General features: G+C 54.7%; 2 protein-coding genes across 5 annotated transcripts in view; both read left to right on the forward strand.

The window, feature by feature from the left end:
* Positions 1 to 12,854, forward strand: part of Nktr (natural killer cell triggering receptor) — a 38,288-nt gene extending 25,434 nt beyond the window's left edge. For all 3 annotated transcript variants that reach the window (XM_040739736.1, XM_040739737.1, XM_040739738.1), the window contains 7 exons: positions 1,599 to 1,686; positions 2,254 to 2,399; positions 4,020 to 6,827; positions 7,496 to 7,591; positions 8,122 to 8,178; positions 8,683 to 8,784; positions 10,419 to 12,854. In XM_040739736.1, coding sequence (XP_040595670.1) covers positions 1,599 to 1,686; positions 2,254 to 2,399; positions 4,020 to 6,827; positions 7,496 to 7,591; positions 8,122 to 8,178; positions 8,683 to 8,784; positions 10,419 to 10,506 — 3,385 coding nt within the window. In that variant the 3' untranslated portion in view covers positions 10,507 to 12,854. The remainder of the gene's footprint in view (positions 1 to 1,598; positions 1,687 to 2,253; positions 2,400 to 4,019; positions 6,828 to 7,495; positions 7,592 to 8,121; positions 8,179 to 8,682; positions 8,785 to 10,418) is intronic.
* Positions 12,855 to 15,521: 2,667 nt separating this feature from the next.
* Zbtb47 (zinc finger and BTB domain containing 47) lies at positions 15,522 to 26,547 on the forward strand. Of its 2 annotated transcripts, none has more exons than XM_005082312.4 (6): positions 15,522 to 15,791; positions 18,993 to 20,495; positions 21,785 to 21,932; positions 22,719 to 22,834; positions 23,566 to 23,710; positions 23,825 to 26,547. In XM_005082312.4, the coding sequence occupies exons 2-6, from the start codon at positions 19,074 to 19,076 to the stop codon at positions 24,097 to 24,099; spliced, it is 2,106 nt and encodes a 701-aa protein (XP_005082369.1). In that variant the 5' UTR covers positions 15,522 to 15,791; positions 18,993 to 19,073; the 3' UTR covers positions 24,100 to 26,547. The 2 variants fall into 2 exon arrangements, with proteins under 2 accessions (XP_005082369.1, XP_012977689.1); XM_013122235.3 differs by lacking the exon at positions 15,522 to 15,791 and adding an exon at positions 16,359 to 16,510.
* Positions 26,548 to 26,877: the final 330 nt, after the last annotated feature.

A 26,877-nucleotide genomic window follows, 5' to 3' on the forward strand; every position in this document is an offset into this window, starting at 1 on the left:
CTCTTGGTTATCCTGCTGCCGTCCTGTGTGTGGAGATCCTGCAGCTTTGGGTCTGCAGGACCAGCCCCTTCATACGCTCTAGCAGCAGATCATAGATGGGGTGGGCTAACGCATAACCCTGGTTCTGGGCCTGGGCAGCTGCAGGGTTGGTCAGCCAGCCAGTTCTCCCCTGTTCTCACCACCAGGTGAGCTCTGCAGCGTCGCCCTGGTGAGTTTGCCCCTTGCAATGAGCAAGCTAGTTAGTCCTCCTGCTTTCATGCCCTCGGGGTTGGCTCTCCCCCACCTCCACCAGCAGGGCCAACTCTACTGTGTGGTCCCTGGAAGGTGCAGGGCCCGCCCTCCTGAGTGATGCAGCCAGTGAGGGACAGGGACAACCCTTCCACTCTTGTGACCCCAGGATCAGCTCCTTCACCTTTCTCAGGAGTTAATGAGGGGGCCATTTCTCCTCCACCCATGCCTCCAAACATCAGAGGAGTAATGGGACAGCTCTCTCTTGCAGCATTGGGCCTGGGTCACACACACCTCCAACCACAGGGCCAGCCCTGCTGTGCTGTCTAGGTGAGGAGCAGGGCCTGCAAGGGGGAGGGTGTACTGTTCATCTGTTGCAGGCTTAAGGGGCAGGGGGTGAGGGGGCTGGGATATCTCTCCCCCACCCACATCACCACATGACTGACAGTAGTGGAGACCGCTCTCACACACTTACAATTTTGGGACTGGCTCACTGAACACCTCTGCCAACGGGGTTGGCTCTATTGTGCAGGCCAGCCTAGGGGCGGGGCCTGATTTCCTGGGTGTTGCAGCCCATGGGGGCCAGGGACAGTTGAGGAATATTACTTGCCCTCAGGAGTGCTGTCCATCCTGAACAACATAACAAGGTCTAGTCTCAGAAGAGGGAGGACGGGAGGGAGGAGGGGAGAGAATTGTGATGTGTGAGTGGTTTAGAACGCTGAGAAGGCGAGCAGAGCTATACCCTTCACATTTCTTGGTTTTCTTTCTTTGCTTGTTTACTTTTGAGACAGTGTCCTGCTGGGTAGCCTAGGCTGGCATTGAACTCCCCCACATGCTGGGATTACAGGCATGGCTGGCCTCCTCTACAAATCTTTTACTTAAAAAAAAAAAGCATTCATTAGAAAATCGAATGCTTTTTTCAAGTACATATTTACTAATGGAATTCTTCTGGGGCAGGGTAACTTATCTAGAGCTCAAGTTAGTGTTCTCTGTTAGAACAGTTGTTAGAGCTGTTGATCTGATAGTCTGCAGTGAGAGTTCACACACTGCATGCTTGCAAGGTCATGTATGTAGCACTTAAAATGCTAGTGGTGACTGTGCCTGGTGATAATATGACGCACCTCATAGCTGGCTGAGTGAGTGAGTGAGTGAGTGAGTGAGTGAGTGAGTGAGTGAGTGAGTGAGTTCAGAAATGGGTGGATGGACGTGACTGCTCTCATACAACTTTATGGATAGTGACATTTGAATTTCATGTAATTCTCATGACATGAAATATGAAACCTTGTATCATAAAGACTGGTTCTGCCTTGGAACATTGTGAAGACATTCTGGCATTTACTCATTTTTAATTGTCATCACAACTTTTTCAGGAACATTCCAGATGTTGCACCTGTTGTAAGTGATCAGAAACCATCTGTGTCAAAGTCTGGACGGAAAATTAGAGGAAGAGGCACAATTGTACGTATGTTAGAACTTTTTTATTTCAAATTGCTTACCTAAATAGTAACTTTTTAAAATTTATTTTAAAGATCTGAGGTTTAGTTTTAGATAGATTATCTCTCCTGTCAGGTGGATCTCTGAGATTGAACCAGCCTGGTCTACAGAATAAGTCCAGGACAGCCAGGGCTACACAGAAAAACCCTTGTCTCCAAAGAAAAGAAAAAGAAAAAGACTTTTCTGCTTATTTAAGGAATTGTTTTTATTTCCCATAGTTTGAGAACATAGTCCCATTGCATACATTTACAGCTGTGGGTGGATTTAATTATTCAGTGATGTAATACGTGAAATAGTGTATTGAGAAATGTTAGTCTACTGAGTAATGGAGACTAGAATGTGTTAGGATGCAGAGGAAGCTATTATAGGATTCCAGGTAAATGTCTTGCCTTCCTTGCCTCTCCATGTCTTATATTTGAAGTAACTTCATACTATCCAGTTAATACTTAAATTGGTGCCTAGATTAGACTTTTGCCTGACTCTGCCCTACAAGCGGCATTCTTAGAACAGTCACTACCCTCTCTGTTTAAGCGCTATCACACACCTCCAAGGTCAAGATCCCGTTCTGAGTCCGAAGATGATGGCAGCAGTGAAACCCCCCCTCACTGGAAGGAGGAGATGCAGAGACTGAGAGCTTACAGGCCACCAAGTGGAGAAAAGTGGAGCAAAGGAGACAAGTAAGCACCTGGGCTGCCAACACCGCCTGGACGCAGAGCACTAAGTGCTGGAGAGTCAGGGTCTGACGTCCACAGTCAAGATGGGCAAAGGGAAAGCTAGGAGGAGGAGCCCTGCTGCCACCTGAGACTGAGGGTCTTGAGTCACGTCTGCTTCTCTTTGCTGTTAGTTTGAATGGACTCTTAATTGTGGAAGGGATCAGGTCTTAGACATTACTAGTAGATGTCCGATATCTATTAGTGCGTGGATTGGTAAATAGAGCCTGTACCGCATCTCTTGACTCCAAGGACTGTTTACATTAGCAGTAACAGTGGTGCCCTAAAGTGGAGTAGAGTAGTTGTCTGTTTCCAAAGGGCTCTGGCTTCAGAATAACTAGTCGGAAAGTAATTCTTCAAGGATGAATTATGTTTTTTCTGACGACATCGTAAGAGAATGATTTTGAATTGAAAGGACAAGGCAGGCAGCTGCTGTGTAGCAATAGCATGGACATGGTGGTGCTGAGGACGCTCATTGTGTAGCAATAGCATGGACATGGTGGTGCCGAGGACTCTCATTGTGTAGCAATAGCATGGATATGGTGGTGCCGAGGACTCTCACTTGTGAGCCTGTCTTTACCTGTTAAGATCATAAAGCTTTTGTCAGTTTTCATGCAGTTGTGTTTGGTTTCTGTTTAAGTTAATAGGATCTTAGGAGAAAGTGTTAATCACCACCATGAAGTGCAGAGAATGTAGTTGTTATTTCAATGTTGAAATAGGTTCCCACTAGGGACACCTCTGTGTTCATGTGATTTGCGTAATTAATATGGTCTCTGAAAGAAAGAGAACGCTGGCATAGTGATGTTTGCCTTCAGGGTCAGTGTTGGGGAGCAGAGGCAGGTGCATGAATCTTTGTGTCTTCAAGCCTGGTCTGCTTGCTGCTGCCAGACCAACTGGGGCTGTAGGCTGACATGTCTCAAAAAAATATTTTAAAAAAGAGAATTGGGCTGGAGAGATGGCTTAGTGGTTAGGAACACTGGCTGCTTTTCCAGAGGATCTAGTTTCAATTTCCTTGGGGGCCTGCTGGGTAGCAGTCTACTATGTTGATGAACCTAGGCCAGGGAGAGATTCTCTCAAAGAAATGAGTGTCCTAAGAATGGCACCTGAGGGCACCCTGCACACGTGTTCATACAAACACACATGTGCACACGGACTTTTTAAGAGAAAATTCTTTAAGAGGGAGTGGAGTTGAGGTTGGGTGTCCAGCGCTGTGGTAGAGTGCTTGCTCAGTGTGCATACAGTCCTGAACGATGTCCAGCACCACAGACACAAGTCGTACTAAGTCTGTCAGCAGAGACTCCTCAGCAAGGTGCTCTTGCAGGGAGGGGACTGTGAGCGGATGGTATTACTGGGAGTCGTGTGTCTCCAGGGACTCCGGTTAGTTGGTGTGGTTCCCACATGCATTCAGTCTGCTTCACCTAAAAACAGGAAGGTTCTTAAGAGTCTCATAATAGTTGTCATTGCTCTGGTTCATGTAAAAGTGTTGGGGTTGGGTACTCTGTGGTTAGTGAGAAGTGTGCTGTAAGACACAGAAGTGTTTGCAAATAACTGCATGTACATTATATCCCCACTCCCACCCCACTACAGGCTGAGTGACCCCTGTTCAAGCCGATGGGATGAAAGAAGCTTGTCCCAGAGATCCAGATCATGGTCCTATAATGGATACTATTCAGATCTTAGTACAGCAAGGCACTCTGATGGTCACCACAAGAAACGCAGAAAGGAAAAGAAGTTTAAGCATAAGAAAAAAGCTAAAAAGCAGAAACACTGTAGAAGACACAGACAGACGAAGAAGAGAAGACTAGTTGTGCCACCTGATTTGGGACCCTCGAGACCTTCCACCCACCGAAGGAAGTCCTCTTGTGATAGAGGAAGGAGATCCCGTGTCTCCTCCTCCTCTTCCTCTCATCACTCATCCAAGCGGGACTGGTCTAAATCAGACAAGGATGACCGGAGCTCTTCAACCCACTCCAGCAGAAACTCCTACAGATCCAAGTCTCATTCACGGTCTTATTCTAGAGGGAGCTCAAGATCAAGGGCTTTGTCAAAGTCCAGATCTAGTTCCAGGTCAGGGCACCGAAGAACAGCATCAAAATCACCAAAAAAGCCTGCTCAGTTGAGTGAAAATAAGCCAGTTAAGACAGAACCTTTAAGATCATCGGTACCACAGAATGGAAATGTGCTAATACAGCCAGTAGCCGCAGAGAACATTCCTGTAATACCTTTGAGTGACAGCCCTCCCCCTTCTCGGTGGAAGCCTGGCCAGAAGCCCTGGAAGCCCTCCTATGAGCGAATTCAGGAGATGAAGGCTAAAACAACCCACTTGCTGCCTGTGCAAAGCACATACAGTTTAACAAATATTAAAGAGACTAGAAGTTCATCATCCTATCATAAAAGGGAAAGAAATTCAGAAAGTGATGGGAGCACTTATTCAAAGTACAGTGATAGGAGTTCTGGGGGCTCAGGGAGGTCAGGGGGCAGGTCTTCTAGGAGCAGGTCATCCTCCAGATCATACACAAGGTCAAGGTCGCGAAGTCCACCTACTTCGAGATCACAGTCTAGGTCTCCTTCCTCTAGGTCGCGCTCACAAAACAAGTACAGTGGTGGCTCCCAGCCCAGCAGGTCGTCTTCATACACTTCTGTTAGTAGTGACGATGGGGGACGGCCCACAAGGACACGTAGATCCAGGGGGGGGAAAAGTGTCACTGTAAATAGAAGACACTGCAGCAGCTCGAAAAAGATTGTTCACAGTAAGTATGTTAAAGGCAGAGAGAAGTCATGTCATAGGAAATACAGTGAAAGCAGGTCGTCTTTAGATTACTCTTCAGCCAGTGAACAGTCACATGTTCAAGGTGTGCACTCAACCCCCGAGAAGAAGCAGGGGAAAATAGAAGTATTGAATGATAAGCAAGGGAAAAACAGAGAAGAAGGAAAGTCCAAGCTTGAATGGGAAAAGAGAGCTTTGAAAGAGAGTCTTTCTGATCACCCTAGAGATGGCAGTAAGTCCAGAAGGAAGCATTGTGCTGGAAGCAAGTGGGACTCTGAATCAAACTCGGAACAAGATGTGGCTAAGAAGAGGAAAAGTGTTCCTCGGAGATGCTCGGATAAAGAGGAGGGCGAAGCCTCTTCAGACTCCGAGTCAGAAGTTGGTCAGAGTCACCTCAAACCCCCAGCAAAGTCTTCAGGAAACACTTCTCTGCCTGACAGTAACAGTGCCTGGAAGTCTAGGAGACCACAGTCTTCCGCCTCTGAGTCAGAGGGCTCCTGCTTCAGCTTGAGAAGCATTAGAGCGGAGCCCCAGAAGCAAAAATGCCCAAAGGACAGTCTTAAAGGGGATCACAGGAAAAAGGTGAGAGAGAAACCGAAAGCCAAAAAAGACAAAAAACACAGGGCGCCAAAACGGAAGCAAGCCTTTCGTTGGCAGCCTCCACTAGAGTTTGGTGACGAGGAGGAGGAGGAGGTGAGCGGGAAGCAAGTTACACAGGGGCCGAAAGAGAAGTGTGAGGCCGGGAAAGACACTGTTCCTAAGGTAGAGGGGACCTGTGATGAAGGTGGCTGTCCCAGCAAGCCTAAGAAGGGGGCTTCAGAGCATGACCTGCTTGCGGAGGGTGACCGCAATCCCAGCCCTTGCCCTGCACCTCTGAAAGCGGAAGAAAATGCCACCAGCTCTCCCCCTAGCACCCAGCACGTTGAAGAGCATGTCCCAGGTGGAGGGGAGGACGTGCTTCAGACAGATGACAATATGGAAATTTGCACTCCTGATAGGAGTTCCCCTGCAAAGGGGGAGGGGGTGTCCCCATTAGCAAACCACAGAATGGACAGCCCAGAGGTGAGCATTATTCCTGAGCACCTTGAGCTCATGGCACAGTCCAGAGCAGGAGGGAAACGAGACAGCATTGTGCCTGACAGTAAAACCTCAAATGAAGGTGGGAAACAGGACAGCTCTGCCAGCCTGGCCAGTCCTGTAGAAATTGCTGGAAAGAAGGATGGGGCTGAGAAAAGCCAGATGAACCTCACAGATAAGTGGAAGCCACTGCAAGGTGTAGGAAATCTGGCAGTGCCTACTGCAACCACAGCCAGTGCTCTGGATGTGAAGCCATTGGCTCCTGTGCCTGAAGTGAAGCCACAAGGCTTGAGAATAGAAATCAAAAGCAAAAATAAAGTTCGGCCCGGGTCTCTCTTTGATGAAGTAAGAAAGACAGCACGCCTGAACCGTAGGCCACGGAATCAAGAGAGTTCCAGTGATGAGCAGACACCTAGTCGGGATGGTAATAGCCAGTCCAGGAGTCCACACAGATCTCGAAGTAAATCTGAAACCAAATCTAGACACAGAACAAGGTCTGTCTCCTATAGTCACTCAAGAAGCCGATCTAGAAGTTCCACATCATCTTACCGGTAAGAAACATTCACACACACCCATGTCGTTTAGCTCAGAAGAACATAAGTGTGATCTCTGTTTCCAAATATCTGACAAGAGAATAAGGAGCATATAGAGGACATAGATAGGGAATGGGCATTTCAGAAAAGAAATTTGAGCTCATTGTTATCTGTAGTTTTATACTTGGACAATGAAAGCTCTCTTGCCATGGCTGGTGACGGGTTCTCCATAGTTAAGGGTGTGAAGTAGCTGGCTTTCAGCAAAATCTGCAGGTGTAGGGATTGTTGACCTGATCCCCTTACACGTGTGGGAGATGCGTGCCCTGGAGGCCCAGTTGCTACGTAAAGCACAGCTCAGTTAGTTTGTGGTCACATTCAAACCTTTAAGTTGTCACCCAGGGTATCAGGGTAGACTGAGGGTCCAAAGAGTGAGAGTGACAACTAAGAAAAGGGGAGGTCCCGGTAGCAGGAAAAAATTACAGTCATGAGCATGCAGATATGCTATTGCAGTCTCTTGTGGCTTTAGTGTCATTGCGTGGTTAAGCCATGGTGGCTTCTGGACAGCTGTCTTTGCAGTGCATGCCTGTGAGAGACTTTACCCTGCTTTTACTTACCCCTGCCCCCACTGTTCACCCCATCTGTGGGAATGCACACATTGCATGCTTTCTTACCCATGTCCATTGTAGATCAAGAAGCTACTCGAGAAGCCGGAGCAGAGGTTGGTACAGCAGAGGCCGAACCCGCAGCCGGAGTAGTTCCTATGGAAGTTTCCATAGCCACAGGTAAGCCGTGGACTCGGCCTGAGGTGTGGAGCCCTTCTGGGACAGAGCAGGACAGCTGCCCATCTGATCTGACTGTCGTGCAGCTCTTTGAGAGCTCTGGAGTGTTTCCTGCTGCTTCTGCCTCCTCCATACATAGATGTCACTGAGGGTTACAAGCACAGGCCCCTCTTGTCTTATGTAGGGTTAAAACAGGGTTATAGTGAGGAGACGAGAGAAAAGTGTGTGCTAGGGAGCAGGCGTGCATTTTTACTTCCTAGCTGCTTCTCCCTTTAGCTGCTGTGACTGCTCATGTAAATGGCCCTTTTCCCTTTCTACCCCGCTGAGAATCTCCCCAGGAAACTTCATAAACTTTAACCTTGTGAAATACAAAGGGTTTAAAAGGAAAATCCAATACACTTGTGATAAAAACAAAATAGTTAAAAGACTTCACTGCATTTTCACTTTGATGGGCAAAAAATGTCTAGATTGCTAATGTGACCTGTGCCCCAATCCATGCACAAGGTGACAGTCCCTCCTGTGGTTCATACTAGGACATCCAGCAGGAGCAGGTCCAGGAGCAGCTCCTATGACCCCCACAGTCGCTCCAGGTAAGTGTCAGCCCTAGTGCGCTGGGGGTGGGGGGCTCGCTTGAGGTGCTGGGGCTTGATCTCAGGGCCTAAGCACAATACACACTTGTCTTCTGTCATTAAGCTTACCTCCCAGCCTAAGTATTGGTGTTTTAAATAAATAACTTAAACACATGTTCACCATCTGAAATCACACTCTTCAAAAATGAGACCTATCTGTGGCCCATTGTGCAACAGTGTCAAATTGTAATGGCAGGTGCTTGTTGAATTGATTGCCTAATAAGATCCAGATTCAGACAAACTAACTCAGTGTTAATTTTGTGATATTTTTCAATGCAGAAAAGAAATTAACATTTTTCTCTTTAACATGGTAAGTTCAACTGGGGGCAATTGCTGGATGTTTCTAGAACTTCTTATGCAACCTCCATAGAGTGCCCGTGTGAGCTAGCACCCTCTGACACCCCTAAAAAGGAGGCTTTCCATATTTGAGTGAGAAAATTTAGTGTGTTGTTTCTGTTTAAACAGATCGTACACGTATGATAGCTACTACAGCCGGAGTCGCAGCCACAGCCGCAGCCAGAGGAGTGACAGTTACCATCGAGGGAGAAATTACAGCAGGCGGTCCAGGTGGGTCCTGTTGTAGAGCATTGCAAGAGGCTGAGCACTTGGTGCAAGTGGCCATCAGTGCAGCCCTTCCTTTCTTCTTGAATCTCATTGGCCAGCTATTAAATGTGGCTCTGGCACTAAGAGTTGCCAGGTAATAGTTGTTAGTTATTATTTTATAGTTGAAACTAAAATGGTTTTCACAGACTCACGCAGCTTTGAGCAGACACTTCTTGTGGAGGAGGAGTAAGGAGAAGACCAGGTCATGGCTCACGTGTGAAAGTCGGGCTAATTCACCAGGATGGCCACTTGGTCATTTTATTGATCATAATTATTTGTTTCAACAGCAGGGCTGATGATTATATTGTGTCATTTATTTATTAAGATGTAAGCCTTTATAACACTTTTGTTGTCCATCACTGGTGGCTACTGTCATCCTCCCTCATCTGTTGCAAGCCCACAAACACGCCCTTCCTTGAACTGTTTCAGGGGATGTCAGCTGTCTTCCACATGTCCAGGAGCCTTGGCACTCAATGTACATGAGCCGCTCTGTTGCACGCACTCTTTCCCTCCAGCCTAGTTCCACAGCCGCGTCAGCCCCAATTCTATAATTACATTAATTATGAAACTGTTGGCCGTTGGCTAGGGTTCCTTATTGGTTAGCTCTGTCTTAATTATTGACCCGTTTCTATTAATCTGAGTATTTCCATGTGGTCTTACCTTACCAGAAAAGGGTCCAGACCTTTTACTCCTTTGCAGTCTACATGGCGACTGCTAAGTGTCTCCTCAGAGAAGAGAACAATTTCCTGTTTGTTCCTGCTTATAACCTGATTCTGCCCAGCTACGTCACTTCCTGTCTGGCCAGTCAGTGTTTTATTCATTAACCAATAAGAGAAACATATATACAAAAGAACATTCTCCCATCACTCCTCCTCTTACCAGCTCCGGTTCCAACTCTGACTTCCATCCTATAATGTTCTAGAACCTTCTGCTAAGAAATACAAGTGCCATATCCACCATTTCCTTTATTTGTGTCTTAAAGTGAGCATGTACCGTCCCCCACCATCCCCTGCTTTCCAGTCAGTCTCCACTGCCGCCCAGTGTCCTGGGCACCCGCATCCGGCTGCCAACGCTGAGGTGCATTCTTGCCTGGATGAACCTCCCTACCTGTCCACTGTCCTGTGCTGCCCTTGAGCCCTTAGGCTTTGTCTGCTCGTTTGTGGTGGGATGATGCCTACCACGCCTACATGTCAATTAGCTCTCAGAAAATACCCTTAAATGAACTGAATGATGACCATAACCAAACCCATTTGCCAGGATCCTAATGGTTTTGTTCAGGCAAACCCACGCCCTTAGCGCCTCCTGCTTCAGTCTAGTGTTGGCACTCACTGGGACGTAGTAGAGGAGGGTTTGCTTATTTTTACGAATGGATTCCAAGTAAATTTAAAAGTAAAACCTCGCGGTCTTGAGGTTTCTTTGTTATCTTAACCTTGGTTTTGCTACCATTTGCCATTTAAAGCATCCTTGAGAAGCCCATAGTGTCGCCATAGTTAGAGCCCAAATAATAGGCATTAAAGGCTTTTGTGTTGTGTTTTTTTTTGTTTGTTTGTTTGTTTTTTTTGTTTTTGTTTTTTTTTGTTGTTGTTGTTGTTATCCAGGAGCGGTAGATCCTATGGTTCGGACAGTGAAAGTGATAGAAGTTACTCTCATCACCGGAGCCCCAGTGAGAGCAGCAGATACAGCTAAAGCAGCTTTGTACACAGATTGTATCTTAATTGTAAATACCTGGTAACTTAAAGCTGAAGAAACTGGATGGCAGTCTGTTGTGTTTCAGTATTAGAGCTCAAATCCAACAGTGGATATTTCTTGTCACTTATTTACATGTGTGCGGAAGAATTTAAAGCACAGATGTCAACTAGAAATATTTTTATGTCCCATTTTACAGTAGACAACTATGGAATTTTCATTTTCTTGAATCAAGAAATGGTGAAATTGGTGTAAGTATAATTTGCAGTGTTACTTTAGGTAAGAGTTTTTCTGTAGCTCACATAGTCCATAGAATTCAGGTTTGTCAGTGTTTTCAGGTTTTAGCATCTATGCTGCCAAACAATTGTGAAGAGCTGTCACAAGCCCCGTGTCCCCGTGCCGGTCATAGTCTTGTGTGTGTGTGCTGTCAAATCAGGCCATCCGCGTCATATTGACCGGCCAGGTGTGCATGGTGGTGGCTCCTGCCGCCATGGCTGCCTTTGCACAGAGCCTGTCAGAGACTCAGATGGTGGTTGCTGCTCCCCAGCTCCCTCCCGCCTTGGTGCTTGGTGCCTTTGGTTCCTCTTGCACCTTACTTCATGTGCTACACGTCCTGCTGCCAGAAGAGAGAATCATGGCTTGTTTTTAAATTCACTGGCACCGAATTTTATTTCCTCTGAGCTGGGCTCACTGGGTGTAGGGGCTTCCTCCAAACAGGTACCTGTTGGAGGTCAGTTGGAACAGAGCCTGTGAGGTTGGCACATGTGTGCCAGAAGAGCCCGCTGAAGAGTGGACTTCAGAAACAACTCCACAGTCTTTAATTTCCACACTCAAGAGACATTTTGGCAAGCAAAGCTTTGCTCTCACACTGTGGCAACAACCAGCCTTTTCCCTGTTTGTGTTGAGACCCCAGTGACTCCGTGAAGCCAAGCCTGACCGGAGAGAACCCAGGACAAGAGTTGGGGCAGGAGGATCACAGGCTGCTGCACAGATGTTCTTGTGGCTTTTCGTGGTTCCTCCAAAATAACTGAGCCTGTAGAAACTAGTTTGGGTTTGTTTCTTGGTTTTACTCTTCAGTTTGCATTCTTTCCCCCAAGTGTACTTAATCACCTTAGTGCCGGTTTAATCCCGTTCACAGAAGGAACTCCGTATGTGGTGTGGATGTCTATACCATCCAACTCCAGGCCTTGCTGATATATGAGGGAAGAGAAAAGCCTCGACCTGGAGGAGCTTACAGCCTGGCCCAACAGAGGGAGGCACTGGATGTGTGAAAATGGTCTTCAGGGCCATGTGGCATGGCTCAGAGTTAGAATAGCATACAATGATGCTCTGAGTTCGTGACCAGCACCCCAAAATAAATAATGCTGTCACCCTATGAGGTGACTAACAATTGTTCAGCATGCCAGGAAATACAAGTTCATCGGAGAACATGAGGAGTCAGTGCTTGCTGGTGAAGAGTAAATGTGGTTTATAGTGGGGCTTTTTTTCCTAAAAGTTTCTTGCAAACAAGATGTTTAATCTACTAGCTGATGAGAAGAATGCATTCAGAGCCCCAACAGACTGCCAAATGGAATTAGTAAGGAAAGGTCACTGTTGGGCAATGTGTTGTTTTGTAGCTGTATGACAAGTTATCCCAAATTTCTCAGCCTAAAATAGTGCCCATGCAGCATTGACTATTAATTTTGTAGTCCTTGGTTGACTTCACTGCTCAGGGCCTCAAGACTGTGACTCAGTGCTGAGAGGGTGTGTTCCTCATGAAGACTCGGGAGGTGTGACTTTCTTGTAGACTGTCAACCTGGGTCCCTCTAGGCTCCTTGGAGGCTGCCCACATCCCTCTTCAACAGGGTTCCTTTGAGTCTTTGTCTTTTTTCAAAACCTCTGCCTTCCTCCTGTTTCAAGGGTCCATGTGACTAGATCAGACAAGATCAGAGCGCAGTCCCTATCTGTAGTCCAGTGGCCAGAGGAGTTACGGGCATTGGCAGGGTTCTGGGGGTCGGCATAGGAAGAGACAGGGCATGCCACCTGCTGCTGCCACCATGGACAGGGCTTAACCTGTCCAGCACAGGCTGTCATTCTCAGCATTGTCCGCCTGGCTGTTTATATTCAAGTGAACAACAGAAATGACTTTTCTTCCTAACCAGGATCATTCTGTATTTTGAAGTTATTTTTTTAATAAAATTAAATTATGTTGTGTAATGTGCTTAATAGAAATGCTTTATTGGACAGTTTTGTAACATCCTGTTTACTGCAAATGGCATAGTTGATATTGTCAATGTAGAAAATACTTTTGTACATACTAGCAGTGCTTCATTTGTATATACCAATTAAATTCCCCTACAACTTGAAAAGGGTTTTGTAGAAATGAAAGTGCATGCTGAGTCTGTGCCGACTGGTCTGTGCTTGCTCAGACTCCGCGGTGAGTCTCTGTTGGAGCAGGTCAGCGGTGTAGGAGTGGGGCCAGGGAAAGCCGGGCAGAAACAGCACCTGCTCAGGTGGGTGCAGCTCCAGCTGCCATGTTCCTCGGCCTTGGAGCAAGTCACTACTGAGTGTCCGTTGCCATCCACCTCTGAGCGAGACCACAGTGATAAACATACGGGTGAGGATCTGCCAGGCAAGTAAGCGAGCCCTGGAACCTGACTGCTTGTTTGCAGCTTACTTGAATGTTCTAAATAGTTGTCCTTCCAAGTTGGGCAACTGAAAATTGTCAAATCTGGATGATTTCCTTTAAAACTTAAAGAAAATGCCAGGTGTGGTACACATCTTAAAACCCAGCTTTCAGCACAGGCAGGTCTCTGAGAGTTCAAGGCCAGCCAGGACTGAACAACAGTAAGACTGTCTCAAAAAAATACATTAAGTAAAATTTAAAATTTTCTAGGTTTGGCCTCAGAAATCTATGTAATCCCAGCACTTGGAAGATGGAGACAGGAGGATCCATTAGGCCAACCTGGGCTGTACGAGACGCTGTTTCTCGCGCTCGAGATGGGGAGGATACTAGGGAAGTCTCCTGTGGTGCTTACAGAGTTCAAATAACTTTATTCTCAACTGGTAAGAGCTTGCTTGGTGAGCTGGACAGTACTGGGACATTGCCAGAGGCTTTGGCCTCACTTTCTGAGTTAAGTGGACACTAGCTGTCCCCAGTGTCCTAGGAGGGATGTGTAAAAGAGCTAGGATGTGGGGCTGGATGGGGCTCAGAGGTTAAGAGGACCCAGGTTCAATTCTCAGCACCACATGGCAGCTCACAACTGTAACTCCAAGATTTGACCCCCTCACATGGACATATATATGAAGGCAAAGCACCCATAAATTTTAATCTTAAAAAATTGGCACGGGGGCCAGGTGGTGGTGTCGCACGCCTTTAATCCCAGCACTTGGGAGGCAGGGGCAGGCAGATCTTGAACTACAAAACGGAGAGTTCCAGGATAGCCAGAGCTATTATACAGAGAAACACTATCTCAAAACAAAAAAGTTGGCACAGGTCACAATGTCTTGGCTGAGACAAATTGTTGGTTGCTGCTGTCCCTCAGGAGTCTGGAATCCCCCAGACCACAGCAGACTGCATTCATTCCTCTGAGGCCTGGGCCTGTCAGTGCTCCTGCTGGTTTCCTCAGCACCACACCACATACACGCCTTAAGACCCAACCCCATAGCCTGGACTGACGAACTTTGAGGACACCAAGGTAAAAATGGAAAGGGCCAGGACTGTGCCTGTGTCCACTGATCCCGGACCTTGACATGTCTGCTGCCCACGTGACAGACAGATTCTGAGAACCCCTGTCTCTGGGTTGATGAGCCCAGGGGATGCATGTGGTTCAGCCTTTCTGCACTGGCCTTAAGAGGAGTCCGCCTCCTTGCAGGCTACAGAGTAGACTACACAGAACGGTCACTCTAGTCAGGACCCCTAGCTCTGTGAGCAGCTGTGATGCATTGCCCTTGACATGTCTGCTGCTTCTCACTGGAGGTGGAGGTGTCTACAAGACACAGAGCCTCTCAGGGTTGTGCAGGACTAGGGTCTGGCAGCCTTCTAGAAGCTACCAGGAGGGAGGCGCTCTCTAAGGCCCTGAGTTGGTGTGGGAAAGGGAACCTGCTGTTTTGCATTAGGGCTCCCGCTGGTGCAGCTGTGGCCCATTAGTGCTAGGCTCAGCAGCCAGAGCTCAGGCAGATGGAGGAGGCCCCACACCGCAGAGACAGGCCAGGCCAGGCCGCTGCTGCCCTCCCTCCAGCCTGCACCACCCCACGTGCTACCTGACCTGCATTCCCATGTTACCTGTTTAGCTTAGCTTCCCCAACCAAGCACAGGGAACCCCAAGCAGTTGGGGCTGTCTCCCTGCTCTCACAAGTTAAGTTTTGGACTGGAGTCACCCAGCTTCAGGGGTCTAAAGCACAGGCCTCTGTCCTATGGTGGGAGTGGGGGTGGGTGCTCCCTTGCCTTAGCCGAGACCATCACCCAAAGGGCCAGCATCCTTCCTGTGGTCAGGCTGGCCACTGCCCAGCTCCCAGCCTCCTGGCACAGGGTTCTGTCTTGTGTGTCTCGTCTCCCTCTGGGACTCTGTCCATCCCACCCCAGGTCAGTGCAGCAGTCCATTCTGAGTCAGAAGAGAAACGGAGGTTGGAAGGGACAGGAAGCACCCTGGTAACGGGCAGCTGCGCGGCTTCAGCCTAGAACACCCGGAGCTCAGCCAGGCATCCGTACCTTCGTGCGGCAAGCAGCTTGCTTCCCCCGGCTCCAGGGCATGTCCTGCTCAGATGGAGAGGGCCTTCCTCTGTCCCCACCTGACTCAGCCTCCCTGGCCCAGTGTCCTGGTGGGAGGCACTTGCATTCTTAGGGGTCAGCTATTTGATGACTCCCGTCTGGCTCTAAAGAGCCACAGCCCCCTGCCCACCATGAGAAAGGCATATACCCAGGGAGACTTGTGACTGGAGTGGCGTGGCCGGGCTGGAGCAGTGCTGGGAGAGCGACTTGGCTGAACGGCGACGCCGGGTAGGGGTGCGGGGAGTCCGGAGGAGAGACCACGGTGGTAGCCCGTGGTCCCGCCCTGCCGCCGCTCAGACTGGCAGCGTTCCTTCGCTGCCTCCTGCCAGCACAGCCAGCCCCCTGCCCCCACGGAGCCGGTGCCAGAGCAGCATTCCGCAAGCCGGGCTGCATCTCCCCAGCGGAGGCTGCGCGGAGAGGCCACTCGGCCGGGCCTGGGCCTCTGGCCCCGCACCCGGCTGTCCGGGGCAGATCCTCTGAAAGGCTTCCCCTCGCTGCGGCGGCTCGGAGGCCCCGCGCAGCCAAAGGCCCCCAGGTAGGTCCCGGAGATGCAGAGAAAACGCGTGGGAGGCCGGAGCAGCGGGGGACCCCAGACTCACCCCCAAGACGGAGCAGCCGGGGCCGCGGGGCGGGTGGTGAGCGTGGCTGGGGTGCGGGGCTCGGACCCTCGCGTCTCCCGGCTCCCGGGAGCAGGTGGGTCGGGGGCCGGCGCGCCCAGCTCTGACCTCACGCCTACCCCGGCCCCGCCCCCGTAGAGCAGCGGGAGGACACACAGGGTTAGACTCCCGGACGAACTTCCCCGCAGAGGGGGCTCAGCGCGGGAGGGTGGGGTCGCGCGGTTCAAACGCTACCACGTCGGCGGCCGGCCCGGCCCGGCCCGGCGACCCCGAGCCTCTCGGCGGGGCAGCGGCCTCGGGACGGCGCGCAGTACGCGCGTCCGCGCCCCTAGCCCGCACGCAGGGCGGCCTGGCCCTTTAAGCGGCCAGACGGCGGCCCCAGCTGACGCGCGGGCTCCAATCGGCGCCCCGCGCCCCCCGCCCGCCGCGCCCGAGGCTCCCGGGCCGCAGCTGCTCGGCCGGGACTCGCCGCGGCCCTGCGCCTCCGCCCGCCAGCCCGCCCGCCCGGCCGCGCCCCCGGGGCCATGGTCGCGGGGGCGGCCCCCAGTGCGGCGCTTCATGGGGCGGCCCGGGCCCGGCCGCCGGGGGCAGCGCGATCCTGCGGGGCCCTGTGAGCTCCCAGCGCCGCGGCACCATGGTACGCAGGGCCCTGCCTGTCCCCCCGCTTATCCGCCCACCTGCGAGCGCCGCCTTTCGGAGCGCAGGGTCCCGCGGGACCCGGCACGGGCGCTGGAGCGACCTGGCCCCTCCCCCGGGGGTCCCGGACCCTCCGCGCCGGGTGTCCGCAGGCCGGGAGTGCGGCGGGGCGGCGCGGCTAGGGGTTGAAATTCCTGGGGTGGGGGTGCGGGCGCGAAAGGCCGAGGTCTTGCTGCGCGCGGGCGGAGGGGGGCGCTTCTCTGCGCCCGGACGGCGCCGCCCCGGGGCTGGTAATGAGGGGGGGGAAAGGGGGGAATCGGATTCCCGCCCAGGCCTCGGGCCACGTGGGCGCCGCAGCGGCCCTGCTTGGGACTGCTCGCACCAAGGGCGGGGGGCGCCCACAGCCCGAGTGGAAACTCCTGTGTGACCTTGGGCCAGTCCCCTGCTGTCTCTGAGCCAGGCCTCTCCAAAGAAAAGCATTCAGAAGTCACGAGCCCGTACCCCTGCTCCACGCTGGGCTCTCCCACGCTGCCCAGGGGAGGCCGGATGCTTGGCTGTCCCCAGGTCACACCAGATGGCCCTCAGGACTCAGGCTTAGTGGCCTCTGCAGGTGTCCCCCCGAGGGGAGGGCTGCTGCTGGAGCTGGCACAGCCAGGTGGAGAGAGGCCTCCTCAGCTTCAGCGAGCAGAAGCATCTGGCCAGAGACCCACAGCTGCGGGCACTGCGTGGGAGGGGCCGTGCCCACAGCTGGGCCCGGCCCCTTGGCTGGCCGTGTTAGGCTAGGGACCCGCTTTAAAATGCATGGGTTCCTGCCAGGCTCAAGTTGTCCTTTCCAAGCAGGTGGGACCTGGGGGTGGGGGTCTGTAAAGGAAGAAGAGGCGCCCCAGGCGTGGGGTCTGTGGTATGCAGGCCCTTCCGGCCCATCCATCCATCCCCCCAGTAGTGCTGGCTGGTGGGTCGCCTGCAGGTGCAGTGGCTGGGGAGGGCGTGGTGACCGTGTGTAGATGCCCAAATGGCCCACAGACCCCACACCTCCAACCCACCTCACTTTCAGAACCCGCTAAGCCCCCTGACAGTGAGGAGTGCCCCAGCCGGAATGAAGGGGTACCCAGGCAGGGCAGGCCGGCCACAGCTCCACAGGGCAATGCCTCCCTGGGCCTCAGTTTCTCCATCTGTACCGCAGGAACTGGTCCCAGAGGGTGAATCAGAGTGAGTCAGAGGAGAGGCTCGGGCGGGGCTCCATGCCACGTCCCAGCTGGATGGACCAGCAGTTCTGGGGTAGAGCCAAAGATGGGTGGGTGTCTCTTGGATGGTGGAGGGAGCTTGAGGAAGGTGACGGCCGCTGTCGGCCAGAGCTGAGGACGTAGTAGGCATGACATAGGCTGCCCTCTGGGAGGGCAAAGTTCTCAAGGCTCCCTGTAGGCCGACAAGGGGGCTGAGGTCCACCCACTGCTGACGGGAGAGTGGGCTGACGGTGCAGTTTCACCCTTGGACCTCTGAGGAAGAGGTGGTGGGCTTGTGTCCCCCACCGGGACAAATCGGCACTCGGACGTGGCAAGCTTTTCCCTTGCCAGGCAGAACCCAAGGAGCAGCCGGTGCTGGTCTGTGTGGGGCTGGACCAACCAGTGTCCTCTGCTGAGCCCCAGACCCTAAGCAAACGAAAGACAGGCCAGTCTCTGTCACCCAACTTCTGGGAGTCCGCCGGCAGTCCGACGGTCCAGTGGTCTCTGAGGTTCCCAGGGCTCTCCAGGAGGCATGGCCTCCAAGACAGAGTCATCTCGGAGCTTCTAAGCCAGGGCATACCCCAGCCACAATGAGGTGTTCTTTTGAGCATGGTGAACAGAGAACACAGCCCATCCTCTCCCCTGGGGCCCTAGGTGCAAGGAGCTGCTGTGGCCAGGGGTGGCAGGGGACCCACACGTTGTCGTCCGTGACCCTGAAGGCCTTTGCTGGCCTCTGTCTAAGTGTATCCCCCCCCAGATGCAGCCCCGGGGGCTGTGGCGGAAGCCGGGTTCCTTGCTTTCTGGTCGTGCACCGTCGGGCAAACTCTTTTTCCATCAGTGTGGCGGGACGGTGAGGACACACGGAGGGACAGGTGGAACCCAGGAGGGACACAGTGAATAAGGATCTTGGGGTGACCCCTGGTCCTCCGGGACTTGGGCTTTTGAGAAAGCCCCACATCCCAAGAAGCTCCAGGTTCCCTGCCTGTCTGGACGGGTGGTTCTCACGGCCCCTGTGCCTTCCCTTCTGTGTGCGACTGTCCTGTGTGTGCATGGAAGAGCTAAGGGAGGAGGCCCAGAGAGGCCCTAGGAGCAGCTGTCCCTGCCGTGCCCCTGGCGCGCGCGCACACACACACACACGCCCGCGCACCCTGTGAATGGGTCAGACCATTTCTTCTGACGGCACCTCCCACATTGTGGGGGGCAGGGGTGGGCAGTGTCTGGCCCCCCCTCGCCTCACCTTCCTGTGTCCTGTCCCCACAGTTGCTGGTTGAGAAGACTACAGACTCCCCGGCGGCAGAGTTCTCGCTGGTGGAGGACGTGGCCCTGCACTTCGCCTGCTTGATGGGCCGCCTGAACGAGCAGCGCCTCTTCCAGCCGGACCTGTGCGACGTGGACCTGGTGCTGGTGCCGCAGCGCAGCGTGTTCCCGGCGCACAAGGGCGTGCTGGCCGCCTACAGCCAATTCTTCCACTCGCTCTTCACGCAGAACAAGCAGCTGCAGCGGGTCGAGCTGTCCCTCGAGGCATTGGCGCCCGGTGGCCTGCAGCAGATCCTGAACTTCATATACACGTCCAAGCTGCTGGTGAACGCGGCCAACGTGCACGAAGTCCTCAGTGCGGCCTCGCTGCTGCAGATGGCCGACATCGCCGCCTCCTGCCAGGAGCTGCTGGACGCTCGGTCCCTGGCGCCCTCGGGCCCCGTGGCCCTGGCGCAGCCGGCTGCCAGCTGTGCCCCAGTACCTCCGCCACCCTACTACTGTGACATCAAACAGGAAGCAGACACCCCGGGCCTACCCAAGATCTATGCCCGAGAGGGCCCTGACCCCTACTCTGTGCGCGTGGAGGACGGGGCAGGGACCGCTGGGGACCCCGCTGCTCCTGGGCCGGCGGCGCAGCCGCTCCTCTTCAAGGAGGAGAAGGAAGGGGCCCCTGAGGAGCCCGAGGCCCCCGGTAGCCTGTGCAAGCTAGAAAGTGGAGAGGGTCTGGAGCCAGGGTTGGGTGCCTCGGGCACCTATGGGCGCCAGGAGCAGTCACAGATCATCGTGGAGGTGAACCTCAATAACCAAACCCTGCATGTGTCCACGGGGCCCGAGGGCAAGGCGGGCTCTGGGGCCACTGTGGTCCTGGGCCAGGAGGATGGCATGCAGGGACACTCGGAAGGAGAGGGGGAGGAGGGAGGAGGGAGTGCAGGAGGAGAGGAGGAGGAGGAGGGAGAGGAGGAGGAGGAGGGAGAGGGAGGCAGCCAGGGAGAGGAGGAAGATGAGGAAGGGCCCAGCGAGCAGGAGGATGAAGATGAAGAGGGCGGGCCCAGTGAGCAGGATGCAGAGAGTTCGGAGGGGGAGGGGGAGGCGGAGGGCAGGCAGGACCCCGCGGGTCCTGCGGGGTGTCAGGGCAGCCAGGAGGACCCTCCAGTGCACGGCCGCATGTCCACACGGTCCCGGGGACAGAGCGCTCAGCGCCGAGCCACTCCGGAGCCGGAGGAGGCCGGGCGCAGAGGAGGAGGAGGAGGGAAGAGGCCCAAGCCCTCTGGAGCCGTTCCTGCAGCCCAGGCAGCTGATGGGCTGGGGGCCAAGGTGAAGCTGGAGGAGAAGCAGCAGCACCCATGCCAGAAGTGCCCTCGGGTCTTCAACAACCGCTGGTACCTGGAGAAGCACATGAACGTGACCCACAGCCGCATGCAGATCTGCGGCCAGTGCGGGAAGCGCTTCCTGCTGGAGAGTGAGCTGCAGCTGCACCGCCAGACGGACTGCGAGCGCAGCATCCAGGTGAGACAAACAGGCTGCCTGCCCAGATGGTCCCAGGGCCGGGCCGGGCAGCACCCAGGTGAGACAGGCTGCCCAGATGGTCCCAGGGCTGGGCCGGGCAGCGTCCAGGTGAGACAGACTGCCCAGATGGTCCCAGGGCTGGGCCGGGCAGTGTCCAGGTGAGACAGACTGCCCAGATGGTCCCAGGGCCAGGCAGCACCCAGGTGAGACAGGTTGCCCAGATGGTCCCAGGGTCCCAGGCTTGCTCTAAAAGGTGGAGCTGGGCTCTGGCCCACAGAATCAGAGGATGTGGCAGCACTCTTCCTTACCAGAGGGACAAGGGCAGCAAGGCTGTGTGTTGGCAGAGTGGAAAGTTATCTGAATGCATGAGGTCGACAGTTGGAGCTGGGGAGGGATGTGTCTCTTAACAAATCCGGAGCCCAGGGCTGCCTGTGCTCGCACGCTGCACGAAAGGGAAGGGGCTTGCCTGGAGAGGGCGGCAGCCTCCGCTCCCCCTAAGGTCCCTGTGTAGAGCAGTAGGTAGCCCATCAGGAGGAAGGCCCCTGCGTTCAACTCCGTGGAGGTGCCAGCTACCTGGAGGAAAAAGACTGGATGAGAAATTTGGAAAGAACTGTGTGTGGGCGTGGGGGGTGCTTGAATGACTGCCAGGCCTTGGGCCAACCTGCATCTGTCTGAGCACACCCCAGCATGCGCACACACACACACACACACACACACACACACACACACACACACACACACACACACACACACACACACGGCCAGCTAATTTTCTGCCCCAGGAGGGGGGAAAAATGGCCACAGGTAAGTGGGTGTTAATTACCTGAACTAATTGCTAACTGTGATGCCAGTGGGGAAGGTGTGACCTGGTGACCTGCCCATCCCCCACTCTGTGCACCTGCTTCCCGCCCCTGGGCTGTTTCTCAGCTATTCCTGCTGCATCCTAAGTCACCCCAAGGGTGACTTACGCCTTTATTCCTTCCTGCCAAGCCTGTGGCAGCCTCCTGCCTCTCGGGCTCCCCTGGGATGATCAGGACAAGGAAGGGTTCAGGAGAGCCCCCCTCAATCCACCCAGCCTTCACTGCCTGGAAAGGCGTAAGCTAGGGGGGGATCCTGGAAGTGGTACCCCAGCAGCCCTGGGGTAGGTATGGTTCAGTCAACCCAGCTTCGGAGCATCAGGTCGAGCCATCTCACCAGCACTTTCTCAGATGGGGAAACTGAGGCAGAAGCTAGCCCCCCCTCCCCGTCACACACCCAAAGCTCCCTTCTCTCCCCCCCCCCCCCTGTAGTGCGTAACGTGCGGCAAAGCCTTCAAGAAGCTCTGGTCCCTGCATGAACACAACAAGATCGTGCACGGCTATGCAGAGAAGAAATTCTCCTGCGAGATCTGTGAGAAGAAGTTCTACACCATGGCGCATGTGCGCAAGCACATGGTTGGTGAGTCCCTGCGGCGCAGGTATGGGCGGAGGACGGGCCAGCTGTTGGTGTGTCGGAAAGGACAGCGCGCAGGTAACGGGGAGGGACGGGGAAAGCAGCGCACGGATGGGTGGGCAGTTTGCCCAGTGTGTCAGAACACCCGGGCAGGCTGGCAGGTGGGAATCCAGCCGGCACACTGCTGGCCAGGCGGTGGATCCTGCCATGGGCTGGCACAGTCCTGCCTTGGTGTGACGGCCGCTGGGCCCTCCATGTTTTCTCACCTTCTGGCCCTCATAGGGCATCAGGCTTCTCTTGAATACAACCTCCCCCTGGGCTCCCACCTGGACACAGTAAGGAGGCCTCCCCAAGTGTGATAGCCAACCCCCCCCGTGCTCAGGCAAGGCTGCACACCCTCTGGGTGGGCCTGGCTGAGTGTCCCAAGTTCCTGTGGTCGCCGTTTCTCAACCGGGCTCCAAGCTCCAGGGAGGAATGATCAGATAGACAGATGGCCCCAGCCTCCCTTTCTTCACTGGACAGCGTAAACTGGATGGGACTGGAACCCTGGGGTCTAGGAATTGGCCGGGAGTATGCTGGGAAACCAGATTGGTGATCTCTCTGAGCGGGGAGGGCTGTCTCCAGATGTTTGAGTCGGCCTTCGTGTCACTGAGGCCCTTCACCTCGGGTCTGCCGATGAGTACCAACCCCCCCGCCAGGAAAGCGTGGGGTGCAGGGCTGCCAGAAGGCAGGTCTGGAAGTGGGGGCTCAGGGAGGTGCCCTGGAGAAGTGACGGCTGGCACCCGCCCGCAGCCCACACCAAGGACATGCCCTTCACCTGTGAGACCTGTGGGAAGTCCTTCAAGCGCAGTATGTCACTCAAGGTGCACTCGCTGCAGCACTCCGGGGAGAAGCCTTTCCGCTGTGAGGTGAGCTCTGCTTCCTGCCGGCTGCAGGGTCCCCTTTGTGGTCGCCGTTGCCCCCCCCGCCTTCAGGGATGGGGAGGAAGGGAGGTCAGAGGGAGCTGGAGATCTGGATTGGTGTAACCCCAGCACTGGAGAGGCAGAGGCTGCATGAGCAGGAATTCAAGATTAACCTGTCATACAATGAGTTGGTGGTATGTGCGTGTGTAAGTGCGTGCGTGTGCGTGCGCATGCAACCAACAAACCCGCCAAAGGGAAGGCTGGGGAGACAGCCAGTCAAGAAAAATGCTTTGCAGGTGTGAGAACCTGAGCTGCGATCCAAGTGTTTTGTTTGTTTATTTTGTTAATGTTGCTTTTACCAAATTAAAAGTTGGGCATGGAGGAACATGCTGGCAGCCCAGTGCTGGGGAGGCAGAGACAGGTGGGCTGCCAGGAGCTCACTGGCCAGTCAGCAGTGCCTAAGCCAAGTCCAGGCCAGTGAGAGACCCTGTCTCAAAAACGGCTCAGGAGGCGGGCCTCCGAGGAAACTCCAGAGGTTGACCAGACAGGCACATCTGTCCGTGTGGACACACAAACTCACATGCACACACACATACAGTACACAAATGCACTCACATGCACGCTTGCATGCACGCCGGCGTGCGTAAGCGCACGCACCCGCGTGCAGGCGCACGCTCACGCAGCTCAGGTTGGGTGAAGCAGGGTGAGGGTGTCTGCAGCTCTTCCCCTCCTCACAGAACTGCAATGAGCGCTTCCAGTACAAGTACCAGCTGCGGTCACACATGAGCATCCACATTGGCCACAAGCAGTTCATGTGTCAGTGGTGCGGCAAGGACTTCAACATGAAGCAGTACTTTGACGAACACATGAAGACCCACACAGGTGCGCGCCCTCCACCCAGGCCTCGGTTTCCCTCTGGACCCCCTTGTCCCCCGGGTTTGGGGTGGGGTGGGCACTGGAGCTGGCCGTAACACGCCTGCCGCCCTCCGGTTGCAGGGGAGAAGCCGTATATCTGCGAGATCTGTGGCAAGAGCTTCACCAGCCGCCCCAACATGAAGCGGCACCGGCGCACCCACACGGGAGAGAAGCCCTATCCGTGTGACGTGTGTGGCCAGCGTTTCCGCTTCTCCAACATGCTGAAGGCGCACAAGGAGAAATGCTTCCGCGTCAGCCACCCACTGCCCAGCGACCCTGCCACGCTGCCCGCCACACACCTGCAGCCCACGGCCCCTCTCTTCCCCACTGCGGCTCCCAGGCTGGACACCAACTGACCCCCAGCACAGGCCCCTCCAGGCCAGGGAGAGACAGGAGAAACACAGACTGGGGACTGTGCTGCAGCCAGATGCCCCAGAACTAACTGGGTTCCGGTGCGTGCTGGGATGTCCCTTTTGCAGCTCTTGGCAGGTTTTACTCCTTCTCTTTGGGAGTAAAGGAACAGAGAGGGACTGGTTGGCTGCACCCTTCCAGGTGAGGGGTGCCGGAGGCACCAGATGCAGGGCAGGAGGGGCTCTGGGCTGCAGACACGGCCATGAAGCCAGGCAGGGCCTGGGTCAGTCGGCCTCAGCTGCTCATCCCAGCTTCTCCGTGACCCTAACTTACTCCCTGGCATGGGAGGTCTTGGGAAGAATTTGGGTGCTCCCCTGTTGAAGGAGTTGTGGACACCCCCCCCCTCAGGAGGCCTGTGGCCAGGGAGGCATGGCAGGGTAGGGGAGTGGCAGGATGTGAAGGCTGCAGACCCCCTCTGTGTGGGGCAGGTGGGGGCTGGCCCCCATGGGTTTCTTTTCCTGGTCACATCCCTGCCAGGCAGGCTCAGGGACCCTCAGCCTGTGCTGGACTCTCAGAGAGCCCCAGATCCTGGAGCGAATCTCTCTGGGTGCTGGGAACCAAGCCTTCAGGGGGTGGAGAAGCTGACCCCCCAACCCCAGCTTCCAGGGGTCCTGCAGGAGAATGAGAACCCAGGGGTGGACCCGACAGGAGCCTCAGGCGAGCAGTTCAGGGTTTCACGGTGCTATCTGTGCGTCAGGGGACAAGGAGCTGTCCACAGGGCACCCCTGTCCCTCACCAGCCTGCCTGGCTGGATTCCCCCACCAGAAGACACGTGCATCTGCATCTGTTCCTCCCACACACACGGGGGGGGGGGCAGGCCACTACCTGCCTCCCGCCGGCTCCTGGTCCCTCCTGGGCTCTGTGCTGTCTGGTGTGCCACAGCCCAGCCAGGGAGAGAAGCCAGTGCATCTAGACCCCAGTGGGAGCTCAGCCAGTGCCCGATGCTTGCCCTTGGGAGGCAGGCAATAATCGGTGACCCTTCTCTGTTGTCATTTAACGTCCTTAACTCCTGCGTTTAAATGGGAGAGAGTTTCCATAAGCTATGTTCCCTAGTTCTGGTTACCCCACTGTCCATAAGCTTCTGTTTGTCACACTCTGCACCTTATCCCCGCCCACCGCCACCTCTCCAGCATGGCCACACTGGGAAGAGGCCTGTGCCCAAGGGGACTGGCAGAGGGTACCAAACCCCTCTGGCCTCAGAGGCCCACGGAGCTGGGACAGAGGGCTGGGGACATTTTAATCATCAATAAACGAAGCACTTTATTCTGTACAGATGCGGACAGGCCCGAGGTGCCCCGCTGACTTGGCTGTCCTCTGGGCTAGGAAGGACGTGAGTGGCCAGGGTCCCTGGTGGAGAGTCAGTCGGGCTGCAAGCTTAGCCTCAGGCCCCTCTTGTGTCCGTGGGGGAGGCAGGTGGGACCTGTCCCGTTTGGCTGCAGACTCTTGCCTCACTGCCCAAGGTTGGGCTTCCAGCTCCTTCCCTGTCTGTATCTGTCCTTCCCCGGCTACTGTTGATCTCTGGGCTTCCGCAATGTCCTCAGGGACCCCTTCCCTGCCTCTCGGTATTTCTGACCTTTGGCCTCAGTGCCTGGCAGGCAGCTGTCCAAAGCTGGCTCACAAAAAAAAAAAAAAAAAAGGTTGACCTCAAGGGTTCCCCACCCTTCTTGTCACTTGCTGGCCCTGGTGGCCTTCATGGGGCCAGGACCCTGGTCTGTCTGGCTATTCTTCAGTGAGCAGCAATCTGAAGGGTAGGGCGTGGGGGTGAAACCCTGTCCCAGGCATTGGATTTCACACACACACCCTATCCCCAGGGGCCAGACAGGTTCTGGACCCTAGCTGGGATGGTTGCTGTGTGGAAGACGGCACAGCCCTCTCTCCCCGAGGCCACCAGTGCCACGTGTCTTGCCCTGCCCACATGGGGCTCCCCCGCGATTCTCCAGGCCACGGAATTCTGGGTTCTTGTCTCAACGGCAATTATGCTTTATTTTTTAAAAAGATGGGTCACGTCTCTGAATGTTAATATGAGGGGACTGAGCATGGTGGTAACTTCCCAGGCCTACCAAAGAGACGGTGGCCTTGGGACCGTCACCTCCGGGGAGACGTGCTGGGGTCTCTTGCCCAACTGGACTTGGTAGGCCCAGTCCTGGGCGTGCTCTTCTGCGGTGAAGCAGGCCGCTCTGGTCTTGGAGCTGTTGTTACAGAGTCTCCATGGAGGCATGGCGGGCCCCGAACCCAGGGACGGCCACCTCCATATCCCCCTCACAGGGCTCTAGGTGGTAGCAAGAAGGCCAGACACAGGTGTGTGGAGCCTTAGTGTCCGGTCGTGTATGACATCCCCATGGTCCCAGGGTGGGGGCAGTAAGCATTTGCGGGAATAAACTCTCAGTACCGCTCCTGGCCTTTGGCCTGGCCTCTTCTTTATATGTTGCTACCTTGAGCGAGGGTGGCATTTAGGGCATCCATGTACCCCACCCCACAAGGTTTGGATGAGATGGGCTCCACACTGCACCTGGGTCTTGGGTCGGACACAGAATAATGGCCTGAAGTTCTGGCACCTGCCAAGGTGGTGACCCCCCCCCCAAAGCAGTACCCATGAGCGTCCAGGGCCTGTCCCTCTCATCCGCCAGCCCAGCCCTCTGTCCCTTTCAGACACCAGGGGCTCTGAGTGCCGGGGACCTCACAGGTATTTCCTGGTGCTCATGCTCTGCCTGGAATTCTGGGCC

The sequence above is a fragment of the Mesocricetus auratus genome, unplaced genomic scaffold (assembly GCF_017639785.1).
Source record: "Mesocricetus auratus isolate SY011 unplaced genomic scaffold, BCM_Maur_2.0 Super-Scaffold_100691, whole genome shotgun sequence".
Lineage (NCBI taxonomy): Eukaryota > Metazoa > Chordata > Mammalia > Rodentia > Cricetidae > Mesocricetus > Mesocricetus auratus.